General features: G+C 39.6%; 1 protein-coding gene across 1 annotated transcript; it reads left to right on the top strand.

The window, feature by feature from the left end:
* Positions 1-7,816: 7,816 nt before the first annotated feature.
* On the top strand, positions 7,817-11,974 carry LOC111796801 (putative UPF0481 protein At3g02645). Its single transcript, XM_023679561.1, has 6 exons — positions 7,817-8,240; positions 8,399-8,527; positions 8,752-9,858; positions 10,420-10,493; positions 10,638-10,785; positions 11,829-11,974. Exons 1-6 carry the CDS (start codon positions 7,817-7,819, stop codon positions 11,972-11,974), a joined length of 2,028 nt encoding a protein of 675 aa, XP_023535329.1.
* Positions 11,975-16,793: the final 4,819 nt, after the last annotated feature.

The following is a 16,793-nucleotide window of genomic DNA, read 5'->3' as shown; positions in this document are numbered from 1 at the left end:
GATTCTATGTTAGGGAGAAAAGAATTTCCAATTGCGACAGACATTCAAGCTGAAGAGAACATAGAAGCGACTACAAATATTGAATTTGCCACAAGAAAAAATCCTCAAAGACAGAAAAAGTTACCCGGTCATTTGTCTGATTTTGTAGTTGACATTAATCAATTTTCTGTTTTGTCATGTTTTTTTTTATGGGAGATACAAGTGAAAATGAGCCAAAGTTGTACAGTGAAGCTAAAAGAATTTCAAAATGGGAAAATGCAATGATGGAAGAAATTTTAGCACTCGAAAAAAAATGACACTTGGGAGCTTATCCCAAAGCCTCATGATGCAGATTTAATTACTTGTAAGTGGGTTTACAAGGTGAAGAAAAAAGCTGATGGTAGAATTGATAGACACAAAGCTCGTCTTGTTGCTCGTGGGTTCTTTCAGCAATATGGTCGAGACTATGACGAGACTTTTAGTCCGGTCGCAAGGATGGTAACATTATGGACAATCATCTCTTTAGCTGCTAGTAAAGGCTGGAAATTATGGCAGCTTGATGTGAAAAATGTTTTTCTTTCCGGAGAGTTGGATCGTGATATTTTTATGGAGCAGCCACAAGGATTTACCTCTAAGGAATATCTTGATTATGTTTGCAGACTTAAGAAGGGCATTATATGGACTCAAACAAGCTCCTCGTGCTTGGTTTGGTAAGATTGCTCAATATCTTAATTTTTTTTGTTTTAAGTCTTCATGTGCTGATCCGAGCTTATTTGTTAAGAAAACAACAACTGGATGCACCTTGCTCTTACTTTATGTTGATGACATGATTATTACTAGTGATGATAGTGTTGAAATCAGTAGTCTTCAAGATGCCTTGTCTGCTCGTTTTGAAATGAAAAGATTAGGTGAACCTGATTGTTTTCTGGGTTTGAAAATTAAGAAATGTGATGATGGTTATTTTCTCTCTAAAAAAGGATATGCATCAAGTTTATTGCAGAGATTTCGTATGGAGAATTCAAGAGAAAAAACTACTCCTATGGAACCAAATCTCAAATTAGCTAGAAATGAAGGGAAATCATCAGTATATGCTACATTCTTTCGTCAACTTGTGGGTAGTTTATTCTATTTAACTATCACAATGCCATACATTGCTTTTTCAGTAAGAGTTGTGTCTCAATTTATGGATCAACCACATGAGACTCATTTAATTGCACAAAAGAATTATTTGTTACATCAAGGGCACTCTAAATTATGGATTAATGTATGAGAAATCAAAGTCATTTTTATTGAGTGGTTTTGTGGATGTTGATTGGGTTGGTGACGTGAACGACAGACGCTCCATAACAGGATTTTGTTTTACAGCAGGCTCTGCTGCAATTTCATGGTGCAGTAAAAAGCAAAGCACCGTTGCTTTGTCAAGTTGTGAAGCAGAATATGTAGCTACTACCATGGCTACTCAAGAATGCTTGTGGCTCAGAAGGCTTATTCAAGAAATGGTGACTACTCTCAATCAGCCAATTCAAATTAATTGTGATAATGAAAGTGCAATAAAACTTGCTGGAAATTCGGTGTTTCATGCTCGTTCGAAACATATTGAAACTCATTATCATTTTGTTCGAGAGAAAGTATTATCGCAGGATGTTGAATTGCCGAAAATACATACTAATGAGCAAGTTGCAAACATATTTACTAAGTCACTTGCCAGAGGAAAGTTTGAAGCTTTTCGTAAGTCTCTCGGAGTTATTGAGAAATAAGCTTGCACGAAGGGAGGCTGTCAGAATTTAGTGCAACTTACTGCTAGTTGAATTAATCAAGCTGTTGAGTTATTCATCTTTATTAGGAGTCAACCTGAATGGTGTATTTCAGTTGAGTCTTCACAGCCACAGTACAATACTTCATTATTTCAGTTGTCTCTGGATTGTCTTCTTTGAGTAATAATAATTTCATATTTATTCACACCTTTGAGCGTGAGATATTGTGACAGCTTAATAGACGCCATTAGGTGAGCTTCTGTCTAGCGCTCAATAGTATGCACATTGAGAATATTTGGTAAAACTACCACGAAGAATGATAATAGAGAGAGAGCCATTGGAAGGGTCCTGGTCAAGCTGCTAATAGAACAAAAAAAAATAGAAAGAGAATGGAAAATCCCCCATAAGAATTCCATGGGGGTGTGGACTATAGAGACGCAATAGGCTTCAGAATTAGGGTAAGGGCTCTATTCTGAGAAAAGGGCAAGAGACAAAGAGAGAGGGTGCGATGGTGGCTATGCAAAAATGGCAAAAATTGAGAATGCGAACTTTGGGGTATATTTTAGACGAAGAAAGAAAGAGATGGGCAAAGATGGAGTGGGGTCTACACCTTGTGGACTGGTTTGCTATCAAGCAAATGAACACGAGTAAAAATATCTCGAGCATATTTTAACTAATTAATAAAGAGATCATCTGTAGTGGGTGAAGAGCCACAATGATAGATCCAAAGACAGCAATTCTGTTTACAGCACACCATTGTCAGGAGTAGAGATTACTAACTTTATTGAGTAACTTTAGGAGAACTATCAGGAGATTTAGTGGAATAAGTTACTAATCTATGGAGACAGCGATTCTGTTTACAGCACACCATTGTCAGGAGTAGAGATTACTAACTTTATTGAGTAACTTTAGGAGAACTATCAGGAGATTTAGTGGAATAAGTTACTAATCTATGGAGACAGCGATTCTGTTTACAGCACACCATTGTCAGGAGTAGAGATTACTAACTTTATTGAGTAACTTTAGGAGAACTATCAGGAGATTTAGTGGAATAAGTTACTAATCTATGGAGCAACGATAGAGAATTGGTAGTAGTTGCCAAATTGTGGACTAAGTTTTGTGGTCATGGACTAAGTTTTATGCTTGAATTAGGAAAATCGACAGAATTGGTAGTAGTTGCCAAATTGTGGACTAAGTTTTGTGGTCATGGACTAAGTTTTATGCTTGAATTAGGAAAATCGACAGTAGTTCTTAACTTGAGGAGAAAGTTCAGGAAACAAGTTAGTGTTTTCTCTGCTATATATATACCCATGAGAATATGCTTTCTTCACAACAATCCAACAAAGAAGAGAATTAAAAAGCAAGTGCTTAAGGTTTTATTTGTTCCATAAATCTCACTCCCCTCAAGTTTTTCCTTTGCCTCTTCTACTTGTTTCGACATAATTCCAATCGTGGGTCAAATCCAACATTTGGTATCAGAGCTTTCAGGATGCCGAAACAAATGCCGTCACCATACAAAGTCACCGGAGGAGAAGTGACAACGATAAAAAGCGAAAAGGAGGGGAGTGTAACGCTCAAGTACCCATTACTCACGAAAAGTAACTATGCAGCATGGTCTATCAAGATGCGTGTCAACTTACAGGCACAAGGCGTGTGGGACGCCATCGAGCATGGTGACATTGAGGAGTATAAGGACAGGATAGCTCTTGCTGCCATATACCAAGCAGTCCCTGAGGACGTTCTTCTCATGTTGGCAGAGAAGGCCAAGGCAAAGGAAATGAGGGAGACGCTGCGAACAATGCATGTGGGTGTGAAGCGTGTCAAGGAAGCAAAGGTGCAGATCTTGAAGAGCGAGTTCGAGGCTATCTGCATGAAGGACGGTGAGTCAATAGACGAGTTTGCCATGAAGTTGACGATGATCGTCAGCGGTATCCGTTCCTTAGGTGACATGGTGGAGGAGATCTCTGTCATCAAAAAATTCCTTCGAGCAGTTCCACCAAGATTCATGCAAATTGTTACCTCCATCGAGCAGTTTGGCGACCTCAAGAACATGTTAGTTGAGGAGGTCGTTCATCGTCTTAAGGTCCATGAGGAAAGACTTCGTGGCTATGAAGACAAAGAGGAGGAAAAACACCTCTTACACATGAAGAGTGGCTCGCACGGACGAAAAACAATGATGCGGCTGACTCTTTTCTTTCAAGTACGAGGGGATGTGGCAGCCATAACAAGGAAAATAGAGGTCATGGATGTGGTCGCAGACATGGCCGTGGACGTGGTAGCAGAGGAAGTCATGGCAATACCTCACAAACCCAAGACAATGCCAACCCCTGAAAGAACAAGAGTATGATCAAGTGTTACTCTTGTGGAAAATATGGGCACTGTGGTACAGTGCCGCAAGAAGAAGTGAGTTGAGGAGGCTAACCTCACACTCACGCAAGATCAAGAGTGCGCACTGATGTTGGCCGAGAAGATGCTCAATGAAGAAACGGTTATGGTGAACCTTCTCACAAAAGGAAAAGACGGAGTGGAGACCAACATGTGGTACCTTGACAATGGAGCAAGCAATCACATGACCGGAGATCGAACAAAGTTCAAGGAGCTTGATGAGAAGCTTATTGGAAACGTGAAGTTTGGCAATGGATCAATTGTACTGATCCAAGGCAAAGGATCCATCTTGTTTTAGTGCAAGCATGGCGACCAACGTTTACTGACCAAGGTTTACTATATCCCAAACTTGAAGAGTAATATTATCAGTCTTGGTCAGATGATGGAAGAAGGAAGCAAAGTGGAGTTAGCTGGCTCGTTTCTCAAGATGTTCGACATAAATGGAACCTTGTTGATGAAGGTAAAACGGTTGCATAATCGCCTGTACAAGATACTATTGGAGACCAGCCAACCCACCTTCCTATTGACGACATTTGCAGACCCAGCTTGGCTATGGCATGCAAGACTTGGGCATGTGAATTTTCAGACGCTCAAAATGATGGCAGATAAGAAGATGGCTACGGAGCCACAAAAATCATACACCCGAACCAGCTATGTGAAAGTTGCCTAGTCTCCAAACAAACAAGACTGCCATTCCCAGCTCAAACCAATTTCCATGCTAAGCGATCACTGCAGCTGGTTCATGCAGATTTATGTGGCTTGATCACCGCATCATCGATTTCTGGTAACGAGTATTTTCACTTACCACTGCAGCTGGTTCATGCAGATTTCTGTGACTCAATCACCCTATCATCGATTGCTGGTAACAAGTATATTCTCTTACTTGACGATTATAGTCGTTGGATGTGGGTGTACATGCTCGAAGAAAAAGGAGAGGCATTATGTGCATTCAAGAAGTTCAAAATACTCGTTGAAACTTGGTTAGATCACAAGTTGAAAACCTTGCGCACCGACAAAGGTGGTGAGTTCTTATCCCAGAACTTCTCAAAGTTTTGCAAAGAGGAAGGTATCAACGTCAACTCACTGCACCGTACACTCCACAACTAAATGGTGTGGTCGAATGAAGAAATCACACCATAATGAACACTACAAGAAGCTTAATAAAGAGCATGCAAGTCTCGGGCATTTTTTGGGGCGAGGTAATATGACATGTGGTTTATCTTCTAAACCGTTTACCGACAAAGGCACTGGACACTCGCACCCCCTATGAAGCATGGTTCTGCAATATACCTCATTTCGATTACCTAAGAGTCTTCGGTTGTATAACACATGTTAAGATGGAAAAACCATATATCAAAAAGCTTGATGACATAAGCCAAAAGATGATGTATTTTGGCATAGAGGATGGGACCAAGGCATACAGGTTGTATGATCCACGACATAAGAAGATTCATGTAAGTAGGGATGTCGTATTCAAAGAAGAGAAGAAGTGGGATTGTTACAGAGTTCAAAAGGCCTCATACCAACGACAATGTATTTCTTACTTATAAACCCATGATCATCCCCTTAATTAGCCAATATGAGATTCCCTCCCAACAATCCTCAACAATCCTCGATAACTCTCCCCTCGAACAAAGTACACCATATAGCCTCCCTTGAGGCAGCTCTCGAATAGCTCTCCCCTTAGTTGAGACTCGAATCCTTCTTTGGAGCCCTCGAACAAAATACACCATTTGTTCGCACCTTCGAGGCTCACAACTTATTTATTCGACGCTTGAGTGTTCTATTGACATAGTTAAGGGCATGACTCTTATATCATGTTAGGAACTATGAACCTCCAAAATTGTATGATATTGTCCACTTTGAGCATAAGCAAAAAAGTCTCAAAGTATAAACATGTCCTAACTCACTTTCATATACTCAAATTGTGCAAATGAACTACGGCACCCCTATAGTCAAATCGTTAAATTATTGGCTACTATTACTACAAAATAGCCATGCGTTACAAGTCTCAATGTATAAGCATATTCTAACTACTCTAGTATACTCAAATCGTGCTAAATAACTACTTCACTTCTTATAATCAAACCCTTGGCTACCATAATGATAGGATAGGCATATACAACAAATCTTAATGTATAAGCATGTCCTAACCCACCCTCATATACTTGAATCCTTGGCTACTAGAGCTGCATGATAGCCATACATATGAGAGTTCATGCCTATTTCGATGTTTCTTCATGTGAATTGACGGTTTGCTCAAGAAAAGTTGCAAGATTCTCGGTTTGACATTATCTTGCATGGCGGCTTTTATCAATGTTAGGTGGAATATTGTCAATAATATCGATAAATTATATAATTGAACCCTAATGTGATGTCCCACATTGGTTGGAGAGGAGAAGAAAACACCCTTTACAAGGGGGTGGAAACCTTCTCCTAGCATACGCGTTTTAAAGCCTTGAGGGGAAGCCCGAAAGGGAAAGTCCAAAGAGAACAATATCTGCCAGCGGTGGATCTGGGCCATTACAAATTGTATTAGAGCCAGACACCGAACTATTTGCTAGTGACAAGGTTGTTCCCCGAAGGGAAGTAGACACGAGGCGGTGTGCCAGTAAGGACGTTGGGCCCCAAAGGGGGGTGGAATTTGGTGGCCGCCCACATCGATTGGAAAAAGAAACGAGTGCCAGCGAGGACACTAGGTTCCGATGTGATGTCCCACATTGATTGGGAAGGAGAACAAAACATCATTTATAAGGGTGTGGAAACCTTCCTAACAAAGCCCCGACGTGACCTCCCAATTGGGGAGGAGAACAAAGAGTCATACTGTCTTCTCAAAATGGTGTTAATAAAAAGGACTAGNAAAAAAAAAAAAAAAAAAAAAAAAAAAAAAAAAAAAACAAAAAAAAAAAAAAAAAAAAAAACGAAAATTGTATTGAACGGAATATTTTATGTTTATCCTCTCTCCAAGACAAGATTAGATATTTATATCTCAAGTGGAACCTCAATTTAAAGAAAATAATATTTAAAATTGGGACTTTTTAAAAAAATCATTTTTAAGGTTGTTTTGTCCTTGTCTTAACCACCTTTACAATGCCACTAAATCACTTTAAAAATAATTATTAACTAATTATGTCCTCTTCCACCACCCAACCCATGTTCTCATTCTTAAAAATAATAATGGAAACTCACTCTTTCTCTAAAATACTCAAATAAAATACATCATTTGCTCGACACTCGAGTCTCTCCTTCTTTGAAGCTCTCGAACAACTTCCCCTTAATTGATATTCGACTCTTTCTCTGAAACCCTCGAACAAAATACACCATTTGTTCGACATCTGAGCTACTATGACTACAACTTCGACATTCTTAATTTCTTGATTTGAAACTTGAGAATTCTATTGAGGCATGACTCTGATATCAGGTTAGAANAAAAAAAAAAAAAAAAAAAAAAAAAAAAAAAAAAAAAAAAAAAAAAAAAAAAAAAAAAAAAACTTGACGTAAATTTACTTTTTGTTTCCTCAAAAATTGCATTCTCCATAAAGACAAAGTCGCTTATATATTCATGATCTTCTTGATTAGCTAATATAAAATATCAACCATCCCGACTAAAAAAACATATATTTTGGCATTAGTGATTAGCCAAAGACTCGTATTAAACTCGAGCTTCAAACAGCAACGCATCAGATTTGACAGCAGAAATGGCTGGAACATCGGAGACGAACTGGGTTGTAGAAGTCGGTGAGCTTCTCCGGCGAGACGGCCTTCGAATGGCTTTAGAAACTCCAACTTCCATCTTCAAGCTGCCGGATTCAGTAACCAAAGAAAACCCACAAGCTTATTCCCCTTCTCGTCTGCTTCTTGGGCCATTTCATGAGCTCAGCCATGAGCTTCACAAAATGGAGATCTTCAAGCTGGAGCAAGCAAAAGTGACCAAGGAAAGATTTCAGCTTCCTGAGCTCACTCTAATGGTGGATCAACTCAAGGAATTAGAGGTCCCGATTCGAGCCTCCTATGGCGCAAATTTGGCGATCGGCTCGGACGCTTTGGCTTCGAGAATCCTCATTGATGGCCTGTTCTTGATCTGGTTATTGCAAATCTATGCTGATGAGAAAAATTATCCAGGTAAGTAATCAANATTAAAATTTTTTTTTTTTTTTTTTTTAAAGTTATTAACTTAGAACGATTTTAAGATAATTATATAGTAGCTATTGATTTGAAAGTTTAGGAGATCGGTTAAAAAGATTTAGTAGTTATTGATCTGAATGTCTCGAAAACCTAAGGGATTCTTCAAGGTTTGTCCACGGAGGATGAGTTAGGGCCTAAGATCAGACCGAAAGGTGTAGTCGATGGACAACAGGTGAATATTCCTGTACTACCCCTTGTTGGTCCCGAGGGACGGAGGAGGCTAGGTTAGCCGAAAGATGGTTATCGGTTCAAGGACGCAAGGTGCCCCTGTTTTTTTCAAGGTAAGAAGGGGCAGAGAAAATACCTAGTTGGGTTATGCAATCTCCACGGTCAATACTCATCACATGTATGTTATTTCTAAAAAAAAATTAATAAAGCATAATTGTTAAGGTTCGTGTTCTTCCGTTATTTGTTTCAACATATTTCAATCGTGAGCAATTTTTAACAGGGTCGTCTGATCGGCTTCATAACCGACGATATAAGCTCGAATTGCCAGTTTTCGACGAGCAAGAATTGTATCTAAAACTCGAGGGAAACATGGCGACAATGACCCGGAACGAGATACTCAAAGATTTACTAAAGCTCGAGAATCAAATTCCAATACAAGTACTCAAAAGGGTATTACCAAAAGATTTGATTGAAAATTTGCCTATTTTGTTCTACAAATTCTGCGTGTTCGTCTCACCATTATCACTTCCTTCAGCCGACAAATTTACAACATCTAATGACAATCCATTCCTTAATTTGTCCGAAATTCTCGACCAATCTCAACATTTGCTTCACTTTTTATACGCTTTACTATACTACCAAAGGTTCCTGGCTTACAGGCCAAGCCAAGACTACAGGTCTGGATCTTTGTTCGTCGAGTTATTGAATTTGTTGGCTAAAGTTGTTCAAGTTGGCATTGTTCAGCAGCTGGTTGAAGCTGTGGGTTTGATCCAAAGCTTAATTGGGATGCTTGGGAAAATCCATCACTCATCGCCGTTCGAAACCGAAACCTCCCCCGGACTTCCTTCCGCTACGAAATTGAGAAAAGTCGGAGTGAAATTCCACGGCGGCGATGGTGGCGGGTTCGACGACGAATCCGCCACTCTAACACTACCCAGCGTCACAATCAATGATTTCTACGAAGTAATATTAAGAAATTTGGTGGCGTTCGAAGTCGAAGCGAAGATGAATCCGAGTAGTTTATCGCATTACGTGACATTAATGAATGGACTGATTGCTACAACGAAAGATGTTGGGATTCTCAAGCGAGCTGGGATTATCGTCGGAGGTCGTTCAGGCGATGAAGACGACGTTGTAAAGCTGTTCAAGGACCTTGGAAATGTTGTCGTGAAAGGGGGTTTCGATTCGGAAGAGGGTCGGTCCAATTTCGAGTCGTTTATGAATTTTGAAGGTCGGATCGGTGAAGAAATTATGAAGTACTATGAAAGTCGATGGATGGTTAAAGCGGAAAGATTTGTGAAGAGATATATATTTCCTGTGCTGCAAGGCTTGATGATATTGGTGGTTGTAGTTCTTATTCTTATTGTGGCTATACGCACAGTTTGTGGTTGGTTTAGCTGTCCAAAAATCATGGGACATAGGATTATCAGCTCAGCATATGATATGCTTTAGTTTAATTTTTGTATTTCCTTCTTATGCTTTCATTCATGTAATGGTGGATGTAATGGTGGATTATGAGTAATCTCGATATGTATAATTGAGTGAACTAGTTATACTATGTTGAACACAACTCGTGGGGTAAAACATTCGCACTCTTTATTAAAATCAATCAAGAAGAGATTACAAGACATTCCATAGAATACTACTACTATTAGTACTCAAGCAAGCTGCGAGACAGGATGTCCCACTATGAGGAAAAACCTTTGTTGGCTATATGAGATGAAACTACGAGGCTATTTTTGGTCAGGCAGTAAGGACCGTTAGGGTCGACAAGGTCAAGATACCTTCGATAAGGATCAAAGAGAGGGACATATCGAGGACTACTTTCAAAAGCTATCATGAGCAAGGAGATTACTGATAAGTTCTTTCAACCTGATCAATGTTTTGCGGAGGTTTCGTTTTAGACAAACTGAATGTTCATGAAGCTTTCTCGTTATTGTCATTGTAGCCATCTTTGACGATATACCAGTGTACACCAAGAAGGAGTTAGTTGACAGTGAACACCTAAGGGGAGTTTTGATGGTGTTATGAGCACATCAATGGTACACCAAGACCTCCAAGTGCGAGTTTTGGTCATCTGAGGCAGTTATGAGGTGCCAAGACTGACCAGAGTCACTAAGGTACGAAGTTGAAATTTTATAGAAGACTTGTACAGGATATTTCCAGGATTTCTGCAACGCTTACACATTTAACCAAGGAGGGCAAGCCCTTCGATTGGACACCAACATGGGAACAAAATTCCAGGAACATAAGGAAAGGTTGGTGACTGCACCCGTCGTCATAGTACCAGATGAATCAGACAACCTTGTAACATGTAGATGCGCCTAAGGTAAGGGTTTGGGGTGCATGCTTATGCAGAGGGGTAATGTGATTTCCCAAATTGGTTGGGGAGGAGAACAAATCACCCTTTATAAGGGTGTGGAAACCTTCCCCTAGCAGACGCGTTTTAAAGCCTTGAGGGGAAGCTCGAAAGGGAAAGCCCAAAGAGGACAATATATGCTAGCGGTGGATCTGGGTCGTTACAAATGGTATGAGAGCCAGTCACCGGACGATGTGCCGGCGTTCTCACTGTTCCCCGAAGGGGGGTAGACACGTGGATTGTGATGTCCCACATTGGTTGGGGAGGAGAACAAATCACCCTTTATAAGGGTGTGGAAACCTTCCCCTAGCAGACGCGTTTTAAAGCCTTGAGGGGAAGCCCGAAAGGGAAAGCCCAAAGAGAACAATATCTGCTAGCGGTGGATCTAGGTCGTTACAGGTAAGGTAATAGCTTACGCTTCAAGGCAACTGAAAGAGCACAAACGAAATTACCCTACTCATGATCTTGAATTAACAGTGGTAGTGTTTTCCTTGAAGACGTGGCAACATTACTATGGATAAAAAAGTTCAAAGTATACACTAACCATAAGAGCCTCAAGTTTCTGTTCACTCAGAAGGATCTTGAATTAACAGTGGTAGTGTTTTCCTTGAAGACGTGGCAACATTACTATGGATAAAAAAGTTCAAAGTATACACTAACCATAAGAGCCTCAAGTTTCTGTTCACTCAGAAGGATCTTGAATTAACAGTGGTAGTGTTTTCCTTGAAGACGTGGCAACATTACTATGGATAAAAAAGTTCAAAGTATACACTAACCATAAGAGCCTCAAGTTTCTGTTCACTCAGAAGGATCTTGAATTAACAGTGGTAGTGTTTTCCTTGAAGACGTGGCAACATTACTATGGATAAAAAAGTTCAAAGTATACACTAACCATAAGAGCCTCAAGTTTCTGTTCACTCAGAAGGAATTGAATATGAGACAGAAAAGATGGTTGGAATTAGTAAAGGATTATGATATCAAGATCCTATACCATCCAGGTAGAGCCAATGTTGTAGTTGATGCTTTGAGCAGGAAGACTGCTCATACCTCTGTAATGATCAACAAGCAAGAGAAGTTACCGGATGAGATGAAGAATGCTGAAATTGAGGTTGTAGCTAGAGGTGGTACCGCTCAGATAGCATAGATGACTGTGCAACCCACCCTATGAAAAATGAGTTATGAACGCCCAGAAATCTGATGAGCACCTCAGCAAAGTATGGAATCAGATAGAAATAGAGAGACGAGTGGGGTATTCAATCTCTTCAGACGGGGGTTTGTTGTGGCAAGACTGCTTGTTTGTTCCCGAAGATGAAAAAATCTTGAACGAGTTTATGACTGAAGCTCATGATACATCTTATACGTTCCACCTAGGAAGTACGGAGATGTATCAGGATCTGGAAGGATTTTATTGGTGACCAAGGATGAAGAAGTACATAGCGGATTTCATAAGCCGATGCTTTACTTACCAGCAAGTGAATGCCCCGAGACAACACTCAACAGAATTGCTACAGCCCTTGAATGTTCCTCAGTAGAAATAACAATCAGTATGTATGGACTTCATCTCGGGTTTGCTAAAGACTAAACATGGTTTTAACGTAATTTGGGTAGTTGTAGACAGACTAACCAAAACGACTCACTTCATTCCAGGCAAGTCCACATATTGAGTAGATCGGTGGGCTCAGTTATATGTTAGAGAGATAGTACGTATGCACGGAGTGCCAGTCTCTACAGTGTCAGATCGGGACACCAGGTTTACCTCACAGTTTAGGAAGAGTCTTTAGAAGAAGTTAGGAACGCAGCTAAGATTTAGCATGACTTCCTACCCACGGACGAAAGGGCAAGTTACAAAATTGCACTACCACCAAACCCTCGATGTCGTGCACAATGTATTTCATGTATCCATGCTACAAAAGTACACGTCAGACCCATGTGATAGGACAACCTACAAAGAGAAATTTGTCAAAATTTTGGCTGCAACACTAAGTGATTGCGCAACAAAATGATTTTTTTTGTAAAAGTCTCGTACGGTAATCATCGTGATGAGGAGGCAACCTGGTTACAAGAAGAAGGCGTGAGGAAAGCCTGTCCTGAACTGTTCTAAGAGACACCAACTTCTAGGGATGAAAGTTTCTGAGGAGGGGGAGAGTTCGTAGCACACGAAAAAAAGAGGGGTCAAAGTCAACAGATGGGCAAAGATGACATTTTGTGACCCAAATCATTTTTGGGGGACCAAATGGAACCCTAGGGAAAGACATGCAAAAGAGAAAGGGTGAGAGAGAGAGTTAGAGAATTTGAGGAGAGAAAAAAGAAAAAAACAGCAAAAAAAAACTCACTAGACCACAACTCGAGTTCATTTCCAACCAAGGAGTTGTTGCAAGAACTTCATCTATGAAGGAAGAAAGAGATTTGAGTTGCAGAAGCTCCATTTTTCGTTAAGAAAATCGAGAATCCGTGAGGTAAGATCTTGAGCATTTTCCTTGGATCCAAGCCTTTATCCTTTGAATCGAGATCCAATGTTTTGATATGTTTATCTAGGGAGGGAGCTCCACAGATTTCATGAAGGAGCTTGGAAAAAATCTTGGACTGAGAGCAAAACTTCGGAGAGTTTATCCAAGAATGGTAAGGAAGAAAACGTACATACGTCCAACGTCCATAACTTAATCTGTAATGAGGTAAAATTTAAGAAAGAAAATACCAAGACGTAGTTAGGATTAAGTTCTACAACTTTGCTGAAGAAACAAATCGATTTGAATTATAGATTAAAACATATCAAAATGAAAAATATGAGAAAAACCTAATTGATTCTGCGTTGCAACTGGAAGAAAATTGTTTTTGGCGAGCCACGTGTAGACCAGCGAGAGGAGAAGCACATTGAGATGAGAGATACATGTCGCTTGCTGCTTGGAGCAACGCATCACATGTAGAGTAGAGCGACCAGCTCCATTCGGTCGGCGACACGTGACTACTGCTCGATCCGACACACATCCATCGACTTAACCTGCGGTCAAAACCGTTTGATGCTTCAACCAAAACCGTGTGTGCCCCACATCAATGTAAGGAAATTCACGCACACGCCTCTGGATTCGAACCCATGCATTCGTCAGCGGCTGACCAACCCGAGCATGCCATGTGGCAGCATCGAAATGCACATCCATACGCGTGCATGGACTTGAACGTAGAGTGTCTCTCTAGTGCGTGGAAGCGCGTCTTGTGCACGGGAGGGTCAGTTTTTAACCTGTTTGACTTCTGGTTTCTCGATTTTCATCCTGATTCCAAGTCCAACCATATATTTATGTGAACTAGGACTTAATTAAGAATCAATATTTTTTGACATTCTATTTGCGTAAAAACGCTAAGCGAAAGGGCACGCGTCAACCATGTAAGTCATCACATGGATTTTTAGGAAGAAATACGTGTAGGAATCGCTTGGGAGCATGCACGCTAGAATGTTTACCTTAGGTGGTAGCTTTTCCATGCAATGATTTTAGGTAATATGAGTATGGATGCACAATGTGAAATGCTATGAGAATGTAATCTTGCTTTACTCTTCCGTTATATATATGTATGTATGTGTTTAATTCATGTTGAAAGGAGGAGGAGAATTTGTGAACTCTACGCTCCGTGTGTTGATGGATGTTATCATCCCGTTGAGCATGTATACTTATATTTGCATGAATTATATGTGGATTCTAGATAATTAATATGTGCACACCCAGTTAATTTTTTATGATCCAATATTACGTTAAGACTAGGGATTGGTGATTAGAGTGACTAGTCACTAAGTCTAGACCTAACCTAACACCTAGGAGCCTAACAGATGGCCACGACCTATGAACCACCTTAGGAGTGTCCTTAGGCTGCTAGTTGTGTGAATGGTGCAACAACTTCGTGGGAGACCAGGGGTTTCTGATGACAACCCACTACTCCTTGCCATTTTGCATGGGAAACGAGAGACCCACGTCATACAACCCATTAGCTGCATGGGATAAGGGAGGGTTCACACCCCCTAATGAGGGGTACTATTATAGACCTTAGAGGTTTTAGCTCACCCCTAGGTAAGATGTCATATAGTCTTAGAGAGTCATGCATGAGGTAGCGCCTCGTAGAGGGACACCAGTCATTCATAGCTTGACACAAGAAATTCTTAGGGTTTGAAATAAAAGGACGGAGAACCAGAATAGCCCCAAGGGGATAAGACCAGAATCAGATGTCCGAGAGCTCATGAGAAGCTCGTGGGAATCTGTTAAGCCTAGAATGCGATGAGGGCCTACAAGTAGGTGGCTTACTGAGTATAATTTTTATATTCATCCTTACTTTCTTTTCCTTTTCAAGTGTTTGGAGGCTGTTAAACCTATTAAACATATCCCTAGCAGACGCATTTTAAAAACCATGAGAAGAAGTTCGAAAGGAAAAACTGAAAAATGACAATATATACTAGTGGTGGGCTTGGGTCATTACATGAATGTTGACGCTCGTGGAAGGGAATGGACAAGTGTTTTCGCTTGGTAAATAGAGGAAAATCAAGCAATCAACTAAGCTCGTAGGCAGATCTGAAGCGCAATGGTGAGGTGTATCTTAGATGCTATGGTGAAATTAATATTTAAATATTTTCGACTCCAAATTAAAATTATCGATGAAATAATTCTAGAGTCTACCACAAACATTGATATTGATAAAATAATATATTGTCGTATGGTATTATTAGTTTAAATTAAAATGACGTATTATTTAATAATTATCAACTTGAACTTGTCACGTCAAGGGTCAACATTATTTATTCAGCAATTATTGTCCATATAAAGTCTTTGTTTTGTCTTCATCTTATCCACTCAATATTTAATTAATATTTTTAAAATTATTAATTACTCCTCGTTGCTCACATGTAGTAATTATTAATTCATTATTTCCATTTTAAATGGTTGGTCAAACCTTCGTTAGATCCAAAGAATGCTTTGAGATGGATTTAGAAAATATATAAAAAATCTCACGTAGATTTTGTGAATGTTAGGATAGTACATGGATTGAGTTGAGTTGATTAGAAAATTCGTTGGAACTGATTCAAAATTTTGGGTCGGTTGGGTTAGTGACTCGAGCAATTCGAATAGAGTTCACAATCCAAACCATTTTTTTTTTGGGTTAGGTTGTCGGGCTGTTTTTTTTTTAATTATTTAAAAGATCATATTTAAATATCATAAAACTTTATCAAATTTTCATAAATCACAACACGTTACTAAAATCAGTTACAAATGTCAAATACTCTAAACGCTCTCTACCTGGAATGATGGTTAATGTTAACGTTAAAAGAAAATTTGATGGGTATAAAGTACTCACTTGCTTGTAGGCTCTCATCGCATTCTTATCCTAATAAGTTATTACAGGCATTTCTTTAGCCTCTGGAAAATTCAAGCCAAAATTCTACAACTATTTGAGTTTTTGGGAAGGCCTTGAAGTTTCCTCGACATACTGCTCTATCTAGGCTAGGTCAAGCTTGATAGTACTGCTCCTGTAAACCGATTGCTTGGTAAGGGCACTATTAGATTCATCTTAGGTTGCTGATAATGCTAATGGTGTATTAAATAAGATAAGGGGTGAAGACTCTAGTAATTAGTAGGTCTGATAAGCTATCTTAATCGTCCCCGAGTGTTGTTGTCACGACCCGATTTTCGAGGCTTCAAAAAAATCGAATCGTGACCAAAAAGACGAAATCGAAAACAAACAAAAGGAAAATAAAAGAAAAGAAAACCAAAGTAAAAAGATAAAAAAAATACTTTGAATTAAAACAAAAGAGAGAAATTTTGTTTGTTAATTATTACAAAAGAAATTGCAAATATAAAATGAAATACAAAAGACTCTAAAAGACCGAAAAGGGACTGACGCTGCGGAACGACCCCCTCTGTGACTGTACAACTCTCAAACGCTCCTCTACCTCGACCAGCAGCCAGTGAACACCTGAGAAAAATAAA

The sequence above is a fragment of the Cucurbita pepo genome, chromosome LG06, assembly GCF_002806865.2.
Source record: "Cucurbita pepo subsp. pepo cultivar mu-cu-16 chromosome LG06, ASM280686v2, whole genome shotgun sequence".
NCBI classification, from domain to species: Eukaryota; Viridiplantae; Streptophyta; class Magnoliopsida; order Cucurbitales; family Cucurbitaceae; genus Cucurbita; species Cucurbita pepo.
Note: the sequence above shows the minus strand (reverse complement) of the source record. Positions and strands in the feature narration are given on the sequence as shown.

What these genes read in the sequence shown, in the direction of transcription:
- LOC111796801 (XM_023679561.1), top strand. Translation starts at nt 7,817, where the DNA reads ATGGCTGGAACATCGGAGACGAACTGGGTTGTAGAAGTCGGTGAGCTT. An exon ending in TGATGAGAAAAATTATCCAG is followed by an intron (nt 8,241 to 8,398) that starts GTAAGTAATCAA and finishes CGAAAACCTAAG; the next exon opens with GGATTCTTCAAGGTTTGTCC. An exon ending in GGCTATACGCACAGTTTGTG is followed by an intron (nt 9,859 to 10,419) that starts GTTGGTTTAGCT and finishes TTGTCATTGTAG; the next exon opens with CCATCTTTGACGATATACCA.